At 35.0% G+C, this 21,433-nt stretch overlaps 2 protein-coding genes across 2 annotated transcripts in view; one reads left to right on the top strand and one right to left on the bottom strand.

Moving 5' to 3' along the window:
* Positions 1–834: 834 nt before the first annotated feature.
* Positions 835–21,433, top strand: part of LOC306849588 (peptidyl-prolyl cis-trans isomerase H-like) — a 45,189-nt gene continuing 24,590 nt past the window's right edge. The window contains exons 1-2 of the mRNA XM_079384745.1: positions 835–1,237; positions 20,579–20,643. Coding sequence (XP_079240871.1) covers positions 1,172–1,237; positions 20,579–20,643 — 131 coding nt within the window. The 5' untranslated portion in view covers positions 835–1,171. The remainder of the gene's footprint in view (positions 1,238–20,578; positions 20,644–21,433) is intronic.
* Positions 10,702–18,248, bottom strand: LOC306849587 (putative G-protein coupled receptor 160). The gene is made up of 2 exons (XM_079384744.1): positions 18,171–18,248; positions 10,702–13,494 (listed from the first exon to the last, which is right to left on the bottom strand). The coding sequence occupies exon 2, from the start codon at positions 13,447–13,449 to the stop codon at positions 12,424–12,426; it is 1,026 nt and encodes a 341-aa protein (XP_079240870.1). The 5' UTR covers positions 13,450–13,494; positions 18,171–18,248; the 3' UTR covers positions 10,702–12,423.

Below are 21,433 nucleotides of genomic sequence, written 5' to 3'. Positions count from 1 at the left end.
CTTCCAAAGAAGAGAGGGACGGGGTGAGCAGAGCTCATTTGCATGTAAAGAGGTATGCAGCGAAACGAGTTGCTATGGACAGAGCTGTTTAAAATATATATGTTTAGAAAATATAAGAGATATCGGATAAGCATGTTATAAACTTCTGAAACATTTGTGTTTCATATTTTAGAGCAGTCACTGCAATTTATGAAAAAAATAAATTAAAGCTGTATGTGTGAAAACAAATCAGATGTAATCCCCTTTGTAATCCTTAACATTTTCATAAGTAGCCTAATTGTAATTTAATTACACATTTTTAAATCTGTAATCTGTAACTAATTACAATGACTTTTATTTTGTAATTAAATTACATAATTCCGTCTCTTCCTGAGAATAAATCCAGAGGCCAGTTGTTCAAAAGTAATCTGATTGGATTTTGGTCATTGGGTCAATTGGATCAAATCTAGAAAATGGGTTGAAGGATTCTGAATTCGGATTAGATCACCAAATCCAATCTTGGATTAAATCCTCAATACATGTTGCTCAAAACGTTTTTAGTAAGATTGGGGTACTTTTAATCCAAATAAAAAATATTATTCTGATCTCAGAAGAAGGGTGGATTTCAGGAAAAAAATGTAGCCTAATAAAACTTTAAATCTGGTCCCAAAAATACAACATTGTAACATTTTCAATTTAAAGTGTTTTTTTATTTTTTTTATCACTGATTGTAAACTACATTGGCACAATCATCAGAGATGGACCAGTCAGAAGTAATTATTTGTGTAAATGCAATGCAAAACATTGCCTTTTTTTCATCATCATGTCCCTTCAGGAGCTCCGTAGAGCTCTAGTAATCCAGCAGATTTGGAAATCTGAAAAAGTGTGTATCTGAATCAGGCTGATCAGCCCAATTTTGCTTTGAAAAACCGGCACAAAAGTAAGATGGGTTACCTGATCCTGGATAGCAAAACACTGGTTTTCCAAGCCCAGATGAAACTCTTTGAACACCTGTCGCCAGAGGTTTAATCGCGTTCGAGGCGCACGTGTCCCTCGGTCGCTTCCGTACAAGTCCTTCAAGTTTCCGTAGTGACGGCGCGCGTACACATTTTTGAATCGTTCCTGTGAAACTCCTGAGAAATATTAATATCGCTTATTTGCTGTCTGGAGGGATACAAGCCTGAAAACAACCATGAACGTTCAGCCTTCAAACCCTAACAACCCGATAGTGTTTTTCGACGTGACCATTGGAGGACAAGTGAGTTTAAATCCCGCTGTTGTTTATATTAGCAGACTAACGTTAGCTAACTGACGCCAAATCACGCACAGCCTGTTTTTATTTCCCCTCAGACTTGCTGATTGCTTAAATAGCAGTGAATCAGAGAGCACATAAGGCATCTTTACACAGCCGAGTTCAGGCGGCTCTGTGCCTGCTTAAAAATGTAAGGTTAGTGTAAAGGACAGGCTAAAAGATGACCCACCTCTGCCTCTAGCATCAGACTATACAGCTGTAACCGCAGTGTAGATGCCTTTATGAACATAGTAAACAGTCTGTGTAATGCCGCCTCAGAAGCGCTTCTGTGCCGCCTTTGCAGTGTGAACATGGCCCTGCTTGACTCCCAAAAATGTTTAAAGAGACAGCAAGGAAGTCTGAAGCATATAAACAGGTTTAATCCCAGTTTACAGTTTGATTTCGAGCGTCATTCCAAACCAAGTGGTCCAGAAATGAAAGTATTTATTTATTTATTTAGTGATTACCTCTATGTATTGCTATGGCAAAACCACCATTTTATTTATTTATTGTAGTAGTATTTTACTTTACTTTATTAAACCTTGGCTTGTTATTGTTTCATGACCCACAAAATGTTGGGGTTATGTGGTTGTTAATGGATACCTCAGTATCTCAGCTGAGGATTTTCCAAGCTATTGGTCATTTATGGCAGCATTCTGCTGTAAAAACGTTGAGATTCCACTTGTTTCAAATCTAAGGCTAGTTGAAATCTGGGGAAAAGCATACTTTGTGTGTTTTGAGAAATATGATGTAATTACGGTGGCCGAGAAGTGCAAAACAACTCACGATTCTGAAAACAAAATAACAAACGCAAATGCAAATCTAAAAAACTAAATAACAAGTCAGAAAACACAACGACAAATCAGACAAACCGGAAGAGGTAGGTATAGTTTGAGACGGCGCCATTGGTTTGGGAATATATTACACACCGCTGATTGGACGAGACATCTGTCAATCAAGGTGTAGAGGAAGAACCAGAAGAAGAACAGCAGAGTCAACTATTGGAAGCATTAGCTCCAGTGGGTCAGATAGTAGATCGTGTGTGTCAGCGTCTGTTTTGACTCAATCGACCCGGTTCGATCCCGCCTTTTGCCAAACTTTTTTTCCCTCCCTTTTCAAATCTCATATCACATCGGAAAGGCATTTATTTTCAATAAAAATTAAGGAAATAATCAAAAAGTATCGGGTAGGTGTAGGGAGGGCTTTATTGTACCAATAAGGTGGCATCAATTTGAATTAAAATTATAATTTACACTCAATACGTTATTATTGCATACTGTTTTTTTACTACAATACTGAGGTGCAGATAATTGCCACTATTTGCAATAAGTAGTATAAATAGCACAAAATCCTGCTATTTAACGTATTTTTAAATAGTTAGACAGAACTATGTCAAATTTACCGGCACTCCCATAGACACTGTATTAGAAACACCCTCGCATTAGCATTAAGTTTTTTTTGTATTCTGATTCAAAGGTAATATAATACAGAGTACAGTGTTGTAAATGTACATGCATGTATATTTTTAGGCAGCAGCTATTTGCACTGTGTAAATAGCGATCATTTATTTATATTTATTTATATTCATATTTATTTGATTGAACTAAGTGCAAAATAGCAATAGATGCTATTTACACTGTCGTTGTGCTTTCTGACTTTTGTTTTTTACATTTGCGTTTGTAATTTGTTATTTTGTTTTCAGAATCGTGATTTGTTTTGCACTTCTCGGCCACCGTATGTAATAGATGTAATATGAGCATAACAAATATTAAAATAGAACAGTATTGTACAATTATTATGATTGACATGACTACCAGTCAAAAGTTTTTGAAAAGTTTTTTTTTTTTTTTTCGAATTAGAATTCTCTTCTGTTCTCCAAGCCTGCATTTATTTGATCCAAAATACAGCAACAACAGTAATATTATGAAATATTTTTACTATTTAAAATAACTGTTTTCTATTTTAATATATTTTCAATTGTAATTTATTCCTGTGATCAAAGCTGAATTTTCAGCATCATTACTCCATGCTTCAGAAATCATTTTAATATGCCGATTTGCTGTTCAAGAAACATTATTATTATTATTAGTAATAGTAGTAGTAGTAGTATCAATATTTAACACAGTTGAGTAAAACATTTTTTCATGATTCTTTGAATAGAAAGATCCAAAGATCAGCATTTATCTGAAATAAAAGCTTTTGTAACTTTATACACTACACTATTCAAAAGCTTGGATTGAGTATAGTTATTTAATTAGATTTTTTGGGGGGAGGATTGTAGAAATTAATACTTTTATTTAGCAGGCATACTTTAAATTGATCAAAGATGAGACATTTATAATGTTACAAAAGATTTCTATTTCAGATGAATGCTGTTCTTCTGAATTTTCTATTCATCAAAGAAACCTGAAAAAAATCTACTAAAAAAATCAACAATAAGAATAATAAATGTTTTTTTAAGCAGCAAATCAGCATATTAGAATGATTTCTGAAGGATCATGACTGGAGCAATGATGCTAAAAATTCAACTTTGAAATCACAGGAATAAAATACATTTTAACATGTTCAAATAGAAAACAGTTATTTTAAATGGGAACAATATTTTAAAATTGTACAGTTTTTGCTGTATTTGGGATCACATAAATGCAGCCTTGGTGAGCAGAAGAGACTTCTTTTAAAAAAAAAAAAACATAAAGAATCATACTGTTAAACTTTTGACTGGTAGTGTACAAAAGCTTATGCTCGTCAGTGAGGTGAGAAAAGACAAAAAATGAGGTGAGAGAAATTAAAAATTGTCATCAATCTGCACTTAATTGTTAAATGAAAGTAAGACCTGCTGCTTGTTGTTGCCTTGAACTATGTGAATCATCACAGGAATTTACACACATCTCTCAGCATGTTGTGCTGAGATTAGCATCCTTTCTGTTTGCAGCCCCATTGACATTTGTGCTAACCCTATTTAACCTTATTATATTTTCCTCAGATTATTTTAATGTGTTTCTCTGAACCAGCAGAGAGGTATACTGATGCTTTATCTCTCTGCTACACAATCATGCACTTTCAGAAATGTGCCATTTATCCCTAGTAACACTATTTCAGTTTGAGAAATTCTTGTTTTTATCTGTATTAGATTCTAATTATAGGATTAGGGTAATTATCGAATGCTTATTTAGTGTTAATGAGTGGTTAGTGTGTATGTATTAGGTGCAATTTTTTTTTTTTTATGTATGGGCTTTGAAACTGACCATGGGAGTTCAATACAGTAACAACTGGGTTGACAACAATTTTATTTGAAGTTTCTTCTTTCTTTTTTTTTACCTTGTTTTTTTATTTCTGCCACATAAACCAAATTTGTGGATGGAGTTGCTCGCTAAAGTTAAATACTTGGGGTTAGGGGTTGGTTCACTATATTTAAGCAGTATTAAAGTTGATTCTTGCAACAACAAAAAAAGACCTATTGCTGTAACCATTTGTGGGATGTTGTGTCTAGTATTGTGGCCTTTGCAAACAATATAAATCAAAACCCTTAAAGGGACACATGAATCAGATTCAAAAACAGTAGGATTATATTGTTGTTTACCACATGTATCCTGGCTGTATTTGGTGTCTGCTGTCTTATATGCAGTGATGTTCCTTTGTGTTTGTACACTTAAGGCTGCATGTAAAGCAACACTTGTCATCTTTTAGCCTTTGGATGCATCTCATGAAATATGAGGACGCAGTTCATTCAAAAGTAAAAAGAAAGTTTCTTACTCGTTCCCACTGAGCTTTAATTTTGTTAAATTGCTGGAGTACCTTTTGCTTAAATGCAAACCTGTAAAAAATGGAACGAGCTGTCTTAAACGTACCTTAGCTCACCAAAATCTTCATTGAGTGCACAAGATATCGGTTTCAGTACAAGAAGTTATGTTAAAATAAAATATTAATCTCTCTCACACAAATATTTAATTTTATTTTAAATGACAAAACAGGGTGCAAAATTGAAAAAATAAAACCTTGTAGTCAGACAAATGAAACTACATTTATGTATCTTATATGTACTGAGCTATGCTTTGATACAACCTCCCAACTTTTCTCTCTTTTTAACAAAATGTGCTTTTTACCTTGGACTGTGTAATGTAATTTCAATTTTATCTTTAACAGCAATACATGTTTTTAACATTTCAAAACACATTCTCATGTTAGCAGACAGATTACACTTTCACATGACCAATAATTCCTCAACAAATATAAAATATCATAATGAAATATTATCAAAAGATTTGTATCAAAAACCTGAATTTGTAGTCTTTTAAACTATCAAATACATTGAATCAATCAATTACTGTATTAAAACAAACACAACAAACAGTGAGTATGTTATTGTTTATAAAGCTTTTACTCAAGAGTCACATTTAAGTATTTTATATGATATATTACTGGAACACAAAATCTGACGGTGCTGACACATTTGGCATTTCTTTCACAAAACAAATAGAGTTCATGTAGTTGATGCTAGATGCTAATGGAACCTGCTTCAGGAGAATAAAATGATCTAAATATTTCAAGTAATTTCCTCATAAATTGGAAGATGGTTGTGACACAGGAAATATTAACATTAGGACATAAAATATTCTAAAACTATAAAACTTAGCAGAGTCTGTCTGACAGAGATGTACTCTGCAGAGGAGGTCCTTTAGAGTGACAGCTGCCCATGATATTCCCTGATTTTATTACATTTTAATGAATGTCTGACGGTGTTGACAAAGTGGGGACACAACTTTGAAACCTTATGAAACATGCATGTGTCACTGAAAAACAACCTTGCTTTGATTTGAGATGTTAAGTGTTGCTTTTGATAAAACAAGCTCTTTTTTTATCATTAAAAAACATTTTTATCCATTTTATAGCATATGATTGAACTTCTCTGTGGACACACTCTTTTAGATGTAGTGAGAAGACAATAAGTGTCATAAATTTCACATAATAATGATAAAATTAAATCGAAGGGGGAAATTGTGTTAAATACATTCTATTATTAATCCCCATAACATTTACAATTGAAAATATCCCAAAGGTCAGAGCCAGTCTGCAGATTTGAGTCGACTGATTCCATAGAAACCCACATAGTGTATGATGATCAGATTCAGTTTTTTTAGCTTCAGGCTTTGACAGGTTAATCAGGTTTCTGCTGGCTCCTTCTTTGTACGGACAGCATGCCTCTTTCATCTTTGGGCATAAACTATAGTTGTGTCTAGATTTTGTCATCTTAAAGATGTGAAAGTTATTAACCATTTTATAAAGATTAACTTAAGCGACAACCATCAGTTAATATGTGAAGTCTGTTTATGAAGTATTTACGTAGATGGTTAATGTGGAAGAGCTTAAAGAGCACACTGAACTTAATTGGAGCAGCAACAATTTTTCATACATTTCATGTAATATTTATTAAAATGACTAGATTTTGCTAAATAAATAGTCTAGGTCATGTATTAAGTTCATGCATATTTTAATATGAACAACTATTATTAACAATATCTATGAAATGATACTTTTTCTTATTGATGTCACACTGAAGCTGTGTATTTTCATAGTAGTGCACCCTTTAAGCTCACCTTAAAATAATATGAAACCTTTAAAAATTACAGCACTGTAAAACCACAGACCAGCAATAAACTGTCCATTTATAATATTATGGATGTAAAGGTACAAGTCAGTAAAGCCTGTGAAGTAATATATTAGCGTAGCACACAATCTTATACAGCTAGTCAGCTAACCGTGTTCTGTAGCATCTGTGTTGTGTTGCTAAAACTATCTTTTGGATCTAATGTAAGTATTTCCCACATCCAAGTTACAGCTTATAATATGCAAAAGTCTAAACATTAATCTCTTAGTTTTACAATAAGTAGTGAAACTACTTGGGACTATGTAGAGGACTTTTCTCCCCACCTTCACCTGAAGTGGAGGAGGGTGAATTGTCCTTATCAATTCCAGCCGCTGGCTCAAACTGCGGTGGAGTAGCTGTATAACAGCCCATCCAGACTTTGAGCCAGTTGCACTAAACCCATATGTGTTACAAGCTGTATATGGCACTTATCATTTTGTTGAATGTTGTAGATGACAGACAGATGTGTCCATGCTGGCAGAGTGGGCATAACATCCATACCAGGCTTTAAGTAGCTCTTTACCTTGTGTTTGATGGAAGCTGTCTATTGAACTTATTGGTAGCTACAGTGTTGAAATGCAAGAGCCAGTGTTAAACAGGCTGATTCCATAAAGAAGAGAATTTGCTAGATGGGGTATACCTAGAGCAGCCTGTAATGCATTTAGTCAGCAAGTACTTCAAAGCAAAGTCTCAGAACCTATAGCGCTAATTGGAGCTGTCGAAGCGAAGTGAAGCTGGTTTGAAAGACAGAACCGAAGAGATGATGCATAGCAGCAAACTTAAGGGTGAGGATGAAGTATCTTTAAAGCGACGCAGGAACAGAACGATGTCCTTCTGAGCACATAAAGATTAATAAAAACAATTACTGTAATCGGTGTTTCCCACAGCACTGTATAGGCCAAGGTGGTGGGCTAACATTCAGTATAGGCTATATGATAAAAATCAGTTTATGTGATAAATTAACCTTATTGGGGCATCTTAAAAAGTTCATGTAGGTTAAATATTTGAGGCATTTACAGAATATAAGCGCAGTGTATTTGTGCAATCTTCCCATAAAATTGTCTACCACTGACAATTTTTCTGTTAGAAATACTGGTACCATTTTCGTTCTATTCAAAATACTACCCTTTTCCCATATGCCAAGGGTCGAAGAGGTGTCTAATGTCCTTTTTTTGCTCCCTCATAAACTTCTGTACCCCTGTATGACGGTCAGTCACCAAAGACTGGACAGTGTTTCCCACACATAGACGAATCTGTGGCGGTGCGCCACAGATTAAATTCCGACCGCCACAGATTCAACACCGACCAAAAAAAATAAAAATCAATACCGACCGTCACATATTGCGTTTCGTTATTCTTTTGTACGCTATTTAAAACACGCAGCGAATTCGTTCAACTGCATTTACTTTCCCTGCTCTCTCTTCATCTCTCTGTCACTCACTCGTCTCTCCCTCACACACACACACACACACACACACACACACAGCTCCTCCCCTCCGTGCACACCACATCTGTCTGGATCATCTGTGGAGAGAAGACGGCTGGCGAAAGGTTGGTATCTCGTGAACACTTTTAACACACAATCACAGATTAAAAAGTGCTATAAAATATTTTATATTCTGAATACAATAGTTTCAATGTGTTGATGTTACTGTAAGTCCCGACCCTTAGCAAACGCGATTGCGCCTTCTTTAGAAAGTTAACTAGTCGCAAGTTTGCGGTAAAATGTAGGCTAGCCTAGTTGGGTTGTCGAGGTCAAAACACTATATGTAGCAGCTGTGAATCAAATAAACGTATTATAAATTATGTCGTTTCTTTACTCTTACACCGAATGTTGTCCTTTAGGGGATCCAATCGTTCTTTTCATCTGCAACCCCCCCCATCCCCCCCCCCCCGGGCTGACCACCACACATTGCCTTCAAACCTGTGGTAAACACTGCTGGACCACAACACCTCTTTGCTCAAGAAGAGACAGGCTTCTTTCAAATCCCTCCTTCTCCATCCGTTGGCTGTTTCCAACTTCATTGCTCTGCAAACACAAAAAAATACTGTAGAAAAATGCACAGTATATACACTGAACAAAATTATAAACGCAACACTTTTGTTTTTGCCCCCATTTTTCATGAGCTGAACTCAAAAAACAAAAGTGTTGCGTTTATAATTTTGTTCAGTATAGTAATTCACATAACAATGTTTTCATTGTGTAGTTGTTAACCTGGACTAGTTGGATGTCTATGACCTTGGCTATCAACCTTGGCTTTGAGGTCCATCATGGTGTAGCTGCAATATTTTGCTGAATGTCCTACTATTGTGTTATTTGAACTTTAGTCAACAAAGCCTGACAGCATATATGTAGTTAATGAGTTATTTATTACCAGGTGAATCAGCTCTCATGTCCCCACCAAGAGTCACAGCCCCATCAGTAATGCTCAATGTTCCACTGCCAGTTTATGGTGGGGATAAGGAGCTTGGCCTGATGCTTGTGGAAGCACTGCTTAGAGATCCCCTGGATTTTGAAGGCATCCAAGAACTAAAGAAAAAAAATACATCTTCATATAATGACCTGAGGGGTGTGAAAACATGACAGCGCCATATATTATTATCTCTCACCTTCGATAACTGATAAAATGATGAGCCAGTGAACAGAACAGCTGCACAGAGCTGTAGGTTTCCCGCTGGTATATTGTTTACCATTGGCTGGCTCGACCAATCACTGGAGTACTCGCAGTGAGCACAGTACTGTTTGACACGGAGAAGTGTCCCAATGGTTGTGAAACAACACAACTCCGGGTGCAGACAGGGCATCTTCTAAAAAGCTCCAGCAGTTTATCTTCATAAACAATGTACTTAGTCACTTTGTGGGGTAATACTTCATTGGAGTCGCTATGTAAAAAAATAAAATAAAAAGAAAAGCATAATCATAATTTGGTTATGTAATGTGTATGTATCAGAATGAAATAACTTCATGACAAACAATCAAAAGTATTTAAAAACAATTAGTAGCTAAATTAGAACAGTCAAATATAACTGAAAAACCTAACGGGACTAAACGCATTACCTTGTACAGTTCATCTTTATGGTAGCTGGAGTCATCAGTGGACACCTCACATCTTTTCCTCTTCAGTGGTGTAGAGGTTGCCCTCTAGTAAGTTGTACTAGTAAGTTACTAGTTGTAGTAAGTGCCATCATACGTCACAGGGGTATGCAACATCCAATAGGAAAATTCAACTGCAGTAGCCACCGTTCAACCTGAAGAGGCCAGCACTCAGACATTTTTACACCATATATTGTAGAATTAAAACACTTTATAACCAAAAGTCAAAACATTTACTCGAATTAATGCACAGCACTAATAAAGACACAGTCTTATAGATCATTAACTCAGTTGTTTTAGGGTTTAGTTACCGTTTAAGTCAGCATCACTTCTTACAGTGTAACTGAACATTAGAAAATAATAGATGTTTCCCTTCACTTAAAAACACATAAAATAGCATTTAATTTCAAAATGTACTCCCCATATCCAGCCATATGCAAAGCATGCTAGGAACTAACAATCACCTCTAAAATAAAACTGCAAAATTGAGCTAATTCTCTTAAATTAAATAGGTAGCCTTCTTTCCTTAATTTATCAAAAATTGAATCAGTTCCTCAATTCAAGCCTCAAAACTGCTTTCCTTTTTTTAAAAGAAAACACATCTCTTGGTTTATTAGTAACAAGTCCTCAATATGTTCTATACAACACTGAACCACAATTTATTTAATGAAATACACACTATTTTTAATTATCGCCTTAATTTCTTTTAATGAAATTTACAAGACCCATGATTTTTTTTTTTTACAGTGACAATTAGAATTGGTTTAATAGTAGCCTCAAGAACTACAATATGCATGTAAACAATATTATTTTAGTAACAGCTTTACAGTACAACACCAAAAATCCTAAAATAACTGTACAATTAACAAGAGCATCTTTATAGTTCAATCAATTGATTAATAAATCTCAAACTTTTATCCCAAAAAATAATCATAATTTGTGTAGTAGACACAGTGTAATAGTTATAAACATAAACAACACACGTCACAGTCAGATGATGCTTTTTTTCTGTGGAATTACATTTAAGTATGTTAAACATTTCTCTTGACTTATCTGTTATGTTGGGTGATTTTTATTTTCGTTTAGCTTGTGGAAATTCATTCTGGGATTGCAGAATTTGTGAATTATGCTTGTGATAGTGGCCTAGAATTAAAATTTTAAATGAGGTGTCTTAGAAAGTAGCTCCATTTTTCAGCTTAAACTCTGTATGTATGTTGCATAGATCTCACTGTAAATGATCCAAGTGTGCAGTTTGTGAACATTTTTTTGACCTAGTCGTAATGTTGAATCAAAATGACGCATGCCGGAAAATCCAATCATTTAGTCTGCTTAAATCAACCCTTCCCTCATTTTTGAGTGAAAACCCACAACAAAATACAATCACTGGATAGAAGCAAGTCTTCATCCTACATTTTTTCCCCAATAAATGTGACTTAAAAAGTTTGGGATCAGTATGATTTTTAATAAAGACGTTTCTTATGCTGATCAAGGCTGTATCTATTTGATCAAAAATACAGGATTTTTTTTTTTAAATTTTGTGAAATATTATTGCAATTTAAAATGTTTTCTATTTTTTTTTTACATACATTAAAATATCATTTATTCCTGTGAAGCAAAGCTGTATTTTCAGCATCATTACTTCAGTGCTCAGTGTCACATGATCCTTCAGAAATCATTCTAATATGCTCATTTATATGCTCATAATCAGCTTTAGAATCTGTTGTGCTGCTTCATATTTTTTGGGGACCTGTGATATTTACTTTTTTAGGATTCTCTGATTAATAAGTTAAAAAGAACAGCATTTATTTAAAAAATAAATTGTTACAATATACTATGCTATTCAAAAGTTTGGGGTCAGTACATTTCTTTCTTTTTTTTAAAAAAATGAATACCTTTATTCAGCAAGGATGTGTTACATGGATAAAAAGTGATAGTAAAAAAATGTATTTATTGTTAGAAAAGATTTCTATTTTGAATAAATGCTGTTCTTTTTATTCAAAGAATCAAAGAAAGAAGTATATCAGGTTCCAAAAAAATCAAGCAGCACAACAGTTTCAACACTGATAATAAATCTGAATGATTTCTGATGGATCATGTGACACTGAAGACTGATGGCTGATGGAAATTCAGCACGGCATCACAGAAATAAATTACATTTTTAAAATATATCAAAACAGGAAACCAATCTTAGAAACTGCAATAATATTTCACAATATTACTGTTTTTGTCTTCATTTTTGATCAAATAAATACAGCCTTGATGAGCATAAGAGACTGATAAGAGAAAAATTGAATGGCAGTGTATGTCACACAAAAGAAAATATCTGTCGCTACTTCTGTTTCATTGCAACTTCTAGCTATGCAGCTCAGAGCTATAGATTTCAACTCATAACATGTATGATTATCATGCCAGCCTTCAAATATTTAAGGCTAGATCTCTTGAAAAGGCACAGCAGGCTTGTGAACCGTTTTGTATAAGCTTTGCATCCACAGTTGGTGTAGTTCCTTCGCTCAAGTGCCAGTAGGTGTTCCACAAACAAGTGTCATCTGGGAATTTACTTAAAGGTCCAGTCCTAGCACCCCTAAACCAAAAAGCAATGCCAACCAGCACACTGTTGGCACAGGCCATCCACAGAAGATTGACACTGGCATAAGCTGGCACCATGAAGCCCAGGAAGGTGCACACCAAACACATTAGCAAGTAGGGTATCCAGTTCAAAGCAAAACCTAGAGTCAGACTGACAAAAAGAGGAGGGGAACTTTCTTGAGTTTCAGAATTTCCCCAATCCTGGTTGTAAGGGAAGTGTTGATCTTTTTCTGGAGCAAATGCCAGTCTACTGGCTGTTCGGATCCAACCAATCGTCTTCTTAAAATAAAACAGGACTATGAGACCCACTGCAATAGATATCTGCATAATAAATTGAAACACTACAGTAGATCCGTGAACACGGCACACCAGGACTCTCGCGTTGTCTTTGTAAATCTCCATCGGTTGCGTGTCCGTGTAGTTGTAGGTGTAACAGCATGCGAATGCCCACAGAAGCACAATCACGGTGCAGTAACATACAGCCCTGCGCCGAGAGCTTGAGCTAACGTCTAGGTGTGGGTAGCTGGCGTAGTCAAGTGCCCCAGCGATGAGTATGGGCAGAGGAAGCAGGGCGTAGACGGCCGATCCATGCGCCAGAATGAAGCACATGGAGGTGGAGGTGGGTAGGTGTTCTTTGAAGAGCCACGCGCTGGTGACCGCACTGACCAGCAGCACGTCTGCCACGTACATAGAGATGCTGCAGAGCCCCAGCAGAGACTTGAGAATGCTGTACCTCCAAAAAGACAGGACAAACGTGTTCAGAGCTACTTTGGAGCACAGAATGAGCAGGTACTGCAGCGTCTCGTCATGGGGAAAGTTCCCATTGACCCCCGGTGACCAAACGATGGCCATCATGATCGCTGAAGTTTGTGCTGGGTCAACATTTAGTCTCAGTTCAGCCTGAAAACAAAAGATTGGTCAGAGCTGATAAAATACGCAGTGACATACATTTTTGAATGCACAAAGTTAGACCGTGAGTGTCACTTTGTTTGATAAAGGTGTTGTAGTTAGCAGACAAGGAGTAGGGTGTGTTTGTGGTGAGCACCATTAGGTTTTGATGAGATAATTATATTTTTGGCACACTATGGTTTGAAAAGCAATACAAATATTATTTTTGTCTCGGTTTTTTGTTATTGTGGCTAGTGCTGTCAAACGATTAATCGCGTCTAAAACAGCTTTTGTTTACAGAATATATGTGTGTGTACTGTGTATATTTATTATGTGTATATATAAATACACACACACAGTATATATTCTGAATATATTTATATTCATATCGTTTATATTGTATATAAATATATTTAATATCTAAACATAACATTTTTCTTAAATATATACATGCATGTGTTTGTGTGCATTTATATATACATAATAAATATACAAAGTACACACACACATTATGCAAACAAAAACGTTTATTTTGGATGCGATTAATCATTGGACAGCACTATAGTTGTGGCACACAGATGAGCCCATGCACAGGAAAGAGCATTGTGAATAGGTTTGGCTCCTTTTGCAGTGACCAAATCATAAGGGAAGCAAACAAAAAATATGAAGGAAGAAATTCTGTCGCTGTTGAAATAAATGATATCCCCTTGTTACTGAAGATCGTTCTTGTGGATGAACAATATGAGAAACAAATCTTAAAGATGTTTGGCCTGATATGCTGCCACACATTTACTATTTACATGATATTTCATTAATATGCATTTTTATTTATATTTGCTAAATAATTTCAGCACCTTCATGATGTTTATTGATAAACGGTTGTCCACCATTTAGCTTATATTCCAATATTAATGTCTAATTTACAACATAAAATACATCAGTAGCACCTCTGTTTTTTTTTCGTAGCCTTTATTTTGAAAAAGGTGGTTGCTAACAAGTCACTAAATGTGACTACAGAAGTTGTCGGAGACATTAAACATCACTTCGAACAGAAAAAAACTTTCACAGCCTCGTTGTGTTTATAATCGCTCTCGCAAATGTTTCCAGTGAAATTATATATTTTTTTTAAATAAAGGCTGAAAGAGTTGTCTGTTTAATGGTGGTGATGTTGATTACCTTTAACTGTGGTGAACTAAGTTTATAGTCTACGTTTAGCTTTTTATTACTTCTGGCGGTTGTATTTATGTTTCAAAATATAAGCCATGTTCATTTGTTCATCAAGCTTATCATGATTATCATGATCACTTTTGCTGGTCACAGATATTATCTAGCTTTCTGCAATAATCCAAAAGCCAATGGTAACCTATTACATTTAGTCATTTAGCAGACGCTTTTAAGCGACTTACAAATGAGGACAATAGAAGCAATCAAAATCAACAAAAGAGCAATGATATGCAAGTGCTATAACAAGTCTCAGTTAGAGATGTGTTTTTAGCCGATTCTTGAAGATGGCCAAGGACTCAGCTGCTGGGATTGAGTTGGGCAGGTCATTCCACCAGGAGGGAACAGTTAATTTAACAAGAAAGCGACGTTCACTTGCAGAACGTTTTTTTTCTTTTTTTTTTTCTTTTTTTTTGTCGAGGGAATTAACAAATTTAAATGCAATATAGGTGCATCTCCAAAAATTTGAATATCGTGAAAAAGTTCATTTTTTTTATTGTAACTTATTTCAAAAAGTGAAACTTTCATATATTCTAGATTCATTACATGTAAAGTAAAACATTTCAAACGTTTTTTGTTTTAATTTTGATGATTAAAAAATCCGGTATCTCAAAATATTAGAATATTTACATTTGAGCTTCATTAAATGACCATCACTACAGTATAACTTCCGGGTATCTCTTGTTCTTTGAAACCACAATAATGGGGAAGACTGCTGACTTGGCAATGATCCAGAAAACAATCATTAATGCCCTCCACAAAGAGGGTAACTCACAGAGGCTCATTACTGAAAGGTGTGGCTATTTAAAGAGTGCTGTATCAAAGCATATTAAATGCAAAGTTGACTGGAAGGAAGAAGTTGGTAGGAAAAGGTGCACAAGCAACAGGGATGACCGCAAGCTTGAGAATACTGTCAAGCAAAGCTGGGACAGCTTCACAAGGAGTGGACTGAAGCTGGAGTCAGTGCATCAAGAGTCACCACGCTCAGACGTCTTCAGGAAAAGGGCTACCAAGCCACTTCTGAAACAGAAAAAATGTCAGAAGCATCTAACCTTATCTGAAAAGAGGACTTTGGACCACTGAGCAACAGTCCAGTTCTTTTTCTCCTTAGCCCTCAGGAGAAAAATAACTGGACTGTTGCTCAGTGGTCCAAAGTCCTCTTTTCAGATAAAAGTAAATTTTGCATTTCATTTGGAAATCAAGGTCTGGAGGAAGAGTGGAGAGGCACAGAATCCAAGCTGCTTGAAGTCCAGTGTGACGTTTCCAAAGTCAGTGATGATTTGGGGTGCTGTGACGTCTGCTGGTGTTGGTCCGTTGTGTTTTATCAAGTCCAAAGTCAATGCACCCGTCTACCAAGAGATTTTGGAGCACTTTATGCTTCCATCTGCTGACAAGCTTTATGGAGATGCTAATTTCCTTTTCCAGCAGGACTTTAGCACCTGCACACACTGCCAAAACCACTTCCAAGTGGTTTGCTGACCATGCTATTACTGTGCTTGATTGGCCAGCCAACATGCCTGACCTGAAGCCCATATGGAATCTATGGGATGTTTTCAAGAGAAACATGAGAAACAGTGGATCCAACAATACAGACGAGCTGAAGGCTCAGCAGAGCCACAGGCTGATCGCTTCCATGCCATTCCTCACTGATGCTGGAGTTTGTGTTAAAGGAGCCCGGACCAAGTATTGAGTGCAAAAATAAACATACTTTAAACAACTTGAACTTTTCTGTTTGGCAAAGCCTTTTTTTTTTTGATTGATCTTAGGAAATATTCTAATATTTTGAGATGCTGGATTTTTGACTTTCATGAGCTGTAAGCTCTAATCATCAAAATTACTTTACATGTAATGAATCTAAAATATATGAAAGTTTCACTTTTTGAAACAAGTTACAATAAAAAAATGAACTTTTCACAATATTCTCGTTTTTAGAGATGCACCTGTATATCAGTTATCCTGGCTAATGTGTGTGCACAAAACTATGATAATAGTCTGTTTTTATTTATTTATCTAGATTACCAAAACTGGACACATTGATTGTTGGCAGGAGATTTCAGCTCAACTATGTCATCTTGTTCATAGACCAAAGTTCTGTCAAAACTACCATACCTCAGATCACACTAATTATACCTAGACACACATGGATATCTACAATTAGATCTAGATCCCCGTTTAGTTATTGTGAATATCAAACTAATTTCTGATCATCCTGCGATCAGTGACACTGTTTACCAATTACAAATCATATTGCCCTGATGCTTAAATACTTAGCTTTTTTCAATGGAAGTATTTGTTAAACACTTATCAACCAAGATAACAAAAGCCCAGATATGCCCTTTTCAGTTAAATGGGAAGCATAATAATAACATGCACAAGTGGCTAGACATAACTGGCAAAATGAAATTAGATGCTACACTGACCCTGATATCATCACCCAATTCACACAAACAACGATTAAACACAATATAATATTTTTATAGTTTTGGATCATCAATGGACACAAAAGATGATCAGTCATTGCTTTTATGAGTTTCTTACAACCTGTAAGGCCAAAATTATGTTATACAGCATTACTTTTTTTTTTTTTTTTTTTTACTCTACTATTTTTCTTGTCGATGTTGGAGCAAGTATATCAGTTGTTTTGTCCTCACCTGTTTTGCTGTCATTATTATTATAATTATCGTTTTGTGTAAAATAGCATAAAATGTTCCAGCTATGTGAAGTATTTTATATGCATCTCATTAGTTATATTGTGGTATTGTTAAAACTTTATAATAACATTCATTAAAATTATGTTATATGTACATTTGGCGAAAAACATTCAAATGGTTACAAAATGTGATTGAAATTTGATTCCTATACTTGATTCTAAATGATTAACAGCTGTTGCTTAGTGCCACCTGTAACTGAAAACAATTTAACCTTTAATATTAACCACAAATATTAGGTTTCCAATAAGCTTAATATTAAGTCTCAGTTTTCCAGCGCTTTTTTATTGCATTGTAAAATTAACGTCCCTGTAGCTCAAACAACATAAATGTAGAGATGTAGTATAAATGTAAAAAAAAAAACGTAACCAGTACTCCTAGTCAAATGTTGAACTATAGCACCCTGCTGATGAGTGATATGAACCGGTCTCTTGTACAAGCCTGATAAACAGGTTTTGTGGTCTGCCACTTTAGTTGCATTCATTGTTACTCACAAATGTAGTTGAATAGAGGTGCTGCTTTAAAAGAAACTCGCAATATCCTTGCTTGATGCAATATTTGATATGATGCACAGGTGGTGTTTGAGGAGAGACCCCCCCACATGATTGTAAAGCACTTTGGGTGTACAGCAATACACAAAGCGCTATATAAATGCATCATTCATTCAATATTTGTTTCTTTTAAGCTTTCCAAATAGGTCTATCCCAGTCACAGAAAGATGTTCACATGATAGCAATATAATAAAAACCAATGAGATACCTTATGAAATTGTAGACATTGTTATCCTGGCAGGCTGGCGCACAGTCTCTTCACAGTGTCTGAAGCCGAGTTGTGTCTGGTGAGGAAATGAACAGATTTCTGTCAGAGCACATTCTTGAAACCACACCTATTTACCTGTAAATACATTCTTTTCATGGACAATGCAAGGCGGTCCTGGACTCTGCCCATATGACCCTCTTTTTAAAACCGGACAAAACCTAGTTTGCCTCACTCATGTCTGCTTCTGCTATTTACACGAGGATTAACATCAAGTGATTGTTTTTGGTTTATGCTTTTCTTAATGCTCTAATAACACCCACTATTTAGATAAAGTGTGTGATTCAACTCGTAACGCGAGTCCCTTCAGCTATTGGTGGAGACTGCAGAATATTATTAGGATATATCATATCTCAACGGTTTTTAAAGCTACGTTCAGGCTATTATACCATCATGCTATATTAGTACTAAGCATATAGAGTTTCAGAGATCAATTGAATTTTTTGAAAAACGCATGACCACTTTGCGAGGCAGATTTACACCTTCAGTGTGTGTTCATTTCCAAGATTTCAGTGATTGTCTGCAGTTCCATGTGGATAGTGTGTGTGTGTGTACCTTACCTGCGTCTGTCCAGCTCTCAGTTGCCATTAAACTCATTACTGAGAAATGAAAGTAGGGCAGTGCGTACACTTCTGTGTGGTCTGTATGTGTGTGTAGGAGACACAGTATAGTAAGTAGAGTTTTGTATGGAACTATGGAAGAAACTTAAACAGTTCTTATGCATTAATGAAGGTATTTAATTCAGTTTTTTGAATGCTGAACAATACAAAACCTTGTGGTCTATGTATTTAACTTTTTCACTCATAAATGTTTACAGATCAGTGAATCAAATATTTGCTGTATTTATACAAAAGCTTATGTTCCTTATATTTTGGTTTAAAAAAAAAATCTACTTTTTGGTGACACTGAACTTGTGTGTGTGTGATTATTAACTGTACTATAAATAGACATTTATATTTTAATAACTATAATGTTTTGTCTTTATTCCCAATATTATCTTTAATATTAATATTTAATATCTTTCTTTAATTTCTTTAAAGTCAAAAATCATATACACTTTTCATAATTTTGTCATTCATTTTTAATCCGATGTCCTTGATATGTAAGTTTCTACATCCTTTCAAAACAATCTTTAAATCTTTCCAAGACATGTTTGGCATTAAAACAAAAAGTAGATTTAAGTTTTGACAACATTTCTGCAAACTACAGCTCTCCACTGCTTTGAGTTGGTTTAGAGAGGTTTTTCTCCAAATAGCCCACAAGTGAGTCAAATATAAACCGTTTTAGAGTTTGATCTAGTCGCGGTGTGGTGCATCTGTCAGCTTGCTTTTTATTTGTTTTTTGTTCATTTTAATGTTTTTCATTGCAATAACATGCACCATTGAATCATGCACAATACCAGCAATAATCTATTTTAAAAGCAAACAGAATTCAAATTTTGTCTAATAGATGATGAAATGTGTGAAAAGATCAGAATCTGTAGATTTGCATTGAAGACCCAAATATAGAAACGCGGGGAGAGGAGTTGCTCTTTTGACTTGGGCCCTAGCAACGGTCCAGAACTCCCTACCAACCGCATGGCAGAACCCTGGCAACCACCCACAACAAAAGCACCTGGTCCTTCATTTTGCAAGAATCACTCACATTTCCTTCAAAACAAAAGTTTTACAAATTGCTCTTGATTCTCCGCTTCAGTGTTCAGAATTATCTTTATCTGATGTGCCCATTCTTCACGGATGGATTTACTTATTTATAACTAGCCTATAAGTTTTGGTTAACAGTCCATGCACATGCATTTCTTTGCTTCTGAGTTAGATGCTCTCCAAATGACCAAGACTAATCAATTAGTCAGTTACCATTGACCTTTTTTAGTTTAGTTTAAAAATCTGTCCTAGTTTTTGAAAGTTGTACCTGTTACCGTTCCTGATTCAACGCCTTTTCGATGAAACCCCTCTTCCTTGTGATAAAACTGCAAACTCCATTAGTTGAGTCCAAACAAGCAGCTCTTTTACTACACGACGGCCAGCCTAACTCACGCGGGGCTGTGACAGCTCCAACTCGCACGCTTCATTTCTCATGTGTGCTCATGTAGGACAACAACAACCTGCATTCATTCATTCCACAGATCATCCATCCGTGGTTAATGCCTCACATCCTTAGGCTGAGAATCGGTGTTTTTGTTTGTTTGCATGTTTGCATTTGGTTTTACAGATCACTAAAAAGCTCATCCTGTTTGTCACTGCAGCACAGAATGCAACAACTTTGATTTGAATATCAAATGTACATTGTCACGGTCAATTAATATTTTCCTCTGTTTTTGTTGAATTTTTTTAATTTATTTATTTTTCCAGGAAGTGGGCAGAATGAAGATAGAGCTTTTTGCAGACATTGTTCCAAAGACTGCGGAAAATTTTCGGTGAGATGATTCCGCAATCCTTTTATGCATATTATTATTTAGTCATTTAGCAGATGCTTTTATCCAAAGCGACTTACAAATGAGGACAACAGAAGCAATCAATTCTAGTATTAAAACAACTAAAACAGATTCAAAACTAAAAGCGAAAACTTTATAAATACTAGCTATACACTTTTTAAAAATAAAGAAATTAAATAAAAATGACAAATGCATACAACAAAATTTCAAAACATGACATTTAAATGAAAAAAAATAAAGCTAAAAACAATTCAAAATATTAAAGAACAAAAGGTATAATAATGATTCTAACATAACACTAAGCTAAACACACACACACAAAAAACTATATATATATATATATATATATATATATATATATATATATATATATATACATATATATATATATATATACATATATATATATATATACATATATATATATATATATATATATATATATATATATATATATATATATATATATATATATATATATATATACATATATATATATATATACATATATATACATACAGTGCCCTCCATAAGTATTGGTACAGTAAAGACAAAATTGCTCTGTTGGCTGTTTAGTCAAGACATTTACAAATATGATTAAAATATGAATATGAGACAAAACTACAGAATGTCACATTTTATTAGACAAATCATAAAAGCTGTGAAAATTAACCCTAAAAGACGTGTCTGTAACATCACCAACAACTTCCAGAAAGCTGGGGTGATGCTCTGACAATCTACTGTCCTCAGGAGACTTTGACACAGAATTACA

Source organism: Barbus barbus, assembly GCF_936440315.1.
Source record: "Barbus barbus genome assembly, chromosome: 29".
Taxonomy (NCBI): domain Eukaryota; kingdom Metazoa; phylum Chordata; class Actinopteri; order Cypriniformes; family Cyprinidae; genus Barbus; species Barbus barbus.
The sequence above is the reverse complement of the archived record's forward strand: the minus strand, read 5'-3'. Positions and strand labels throughout refer to the sequence as shown.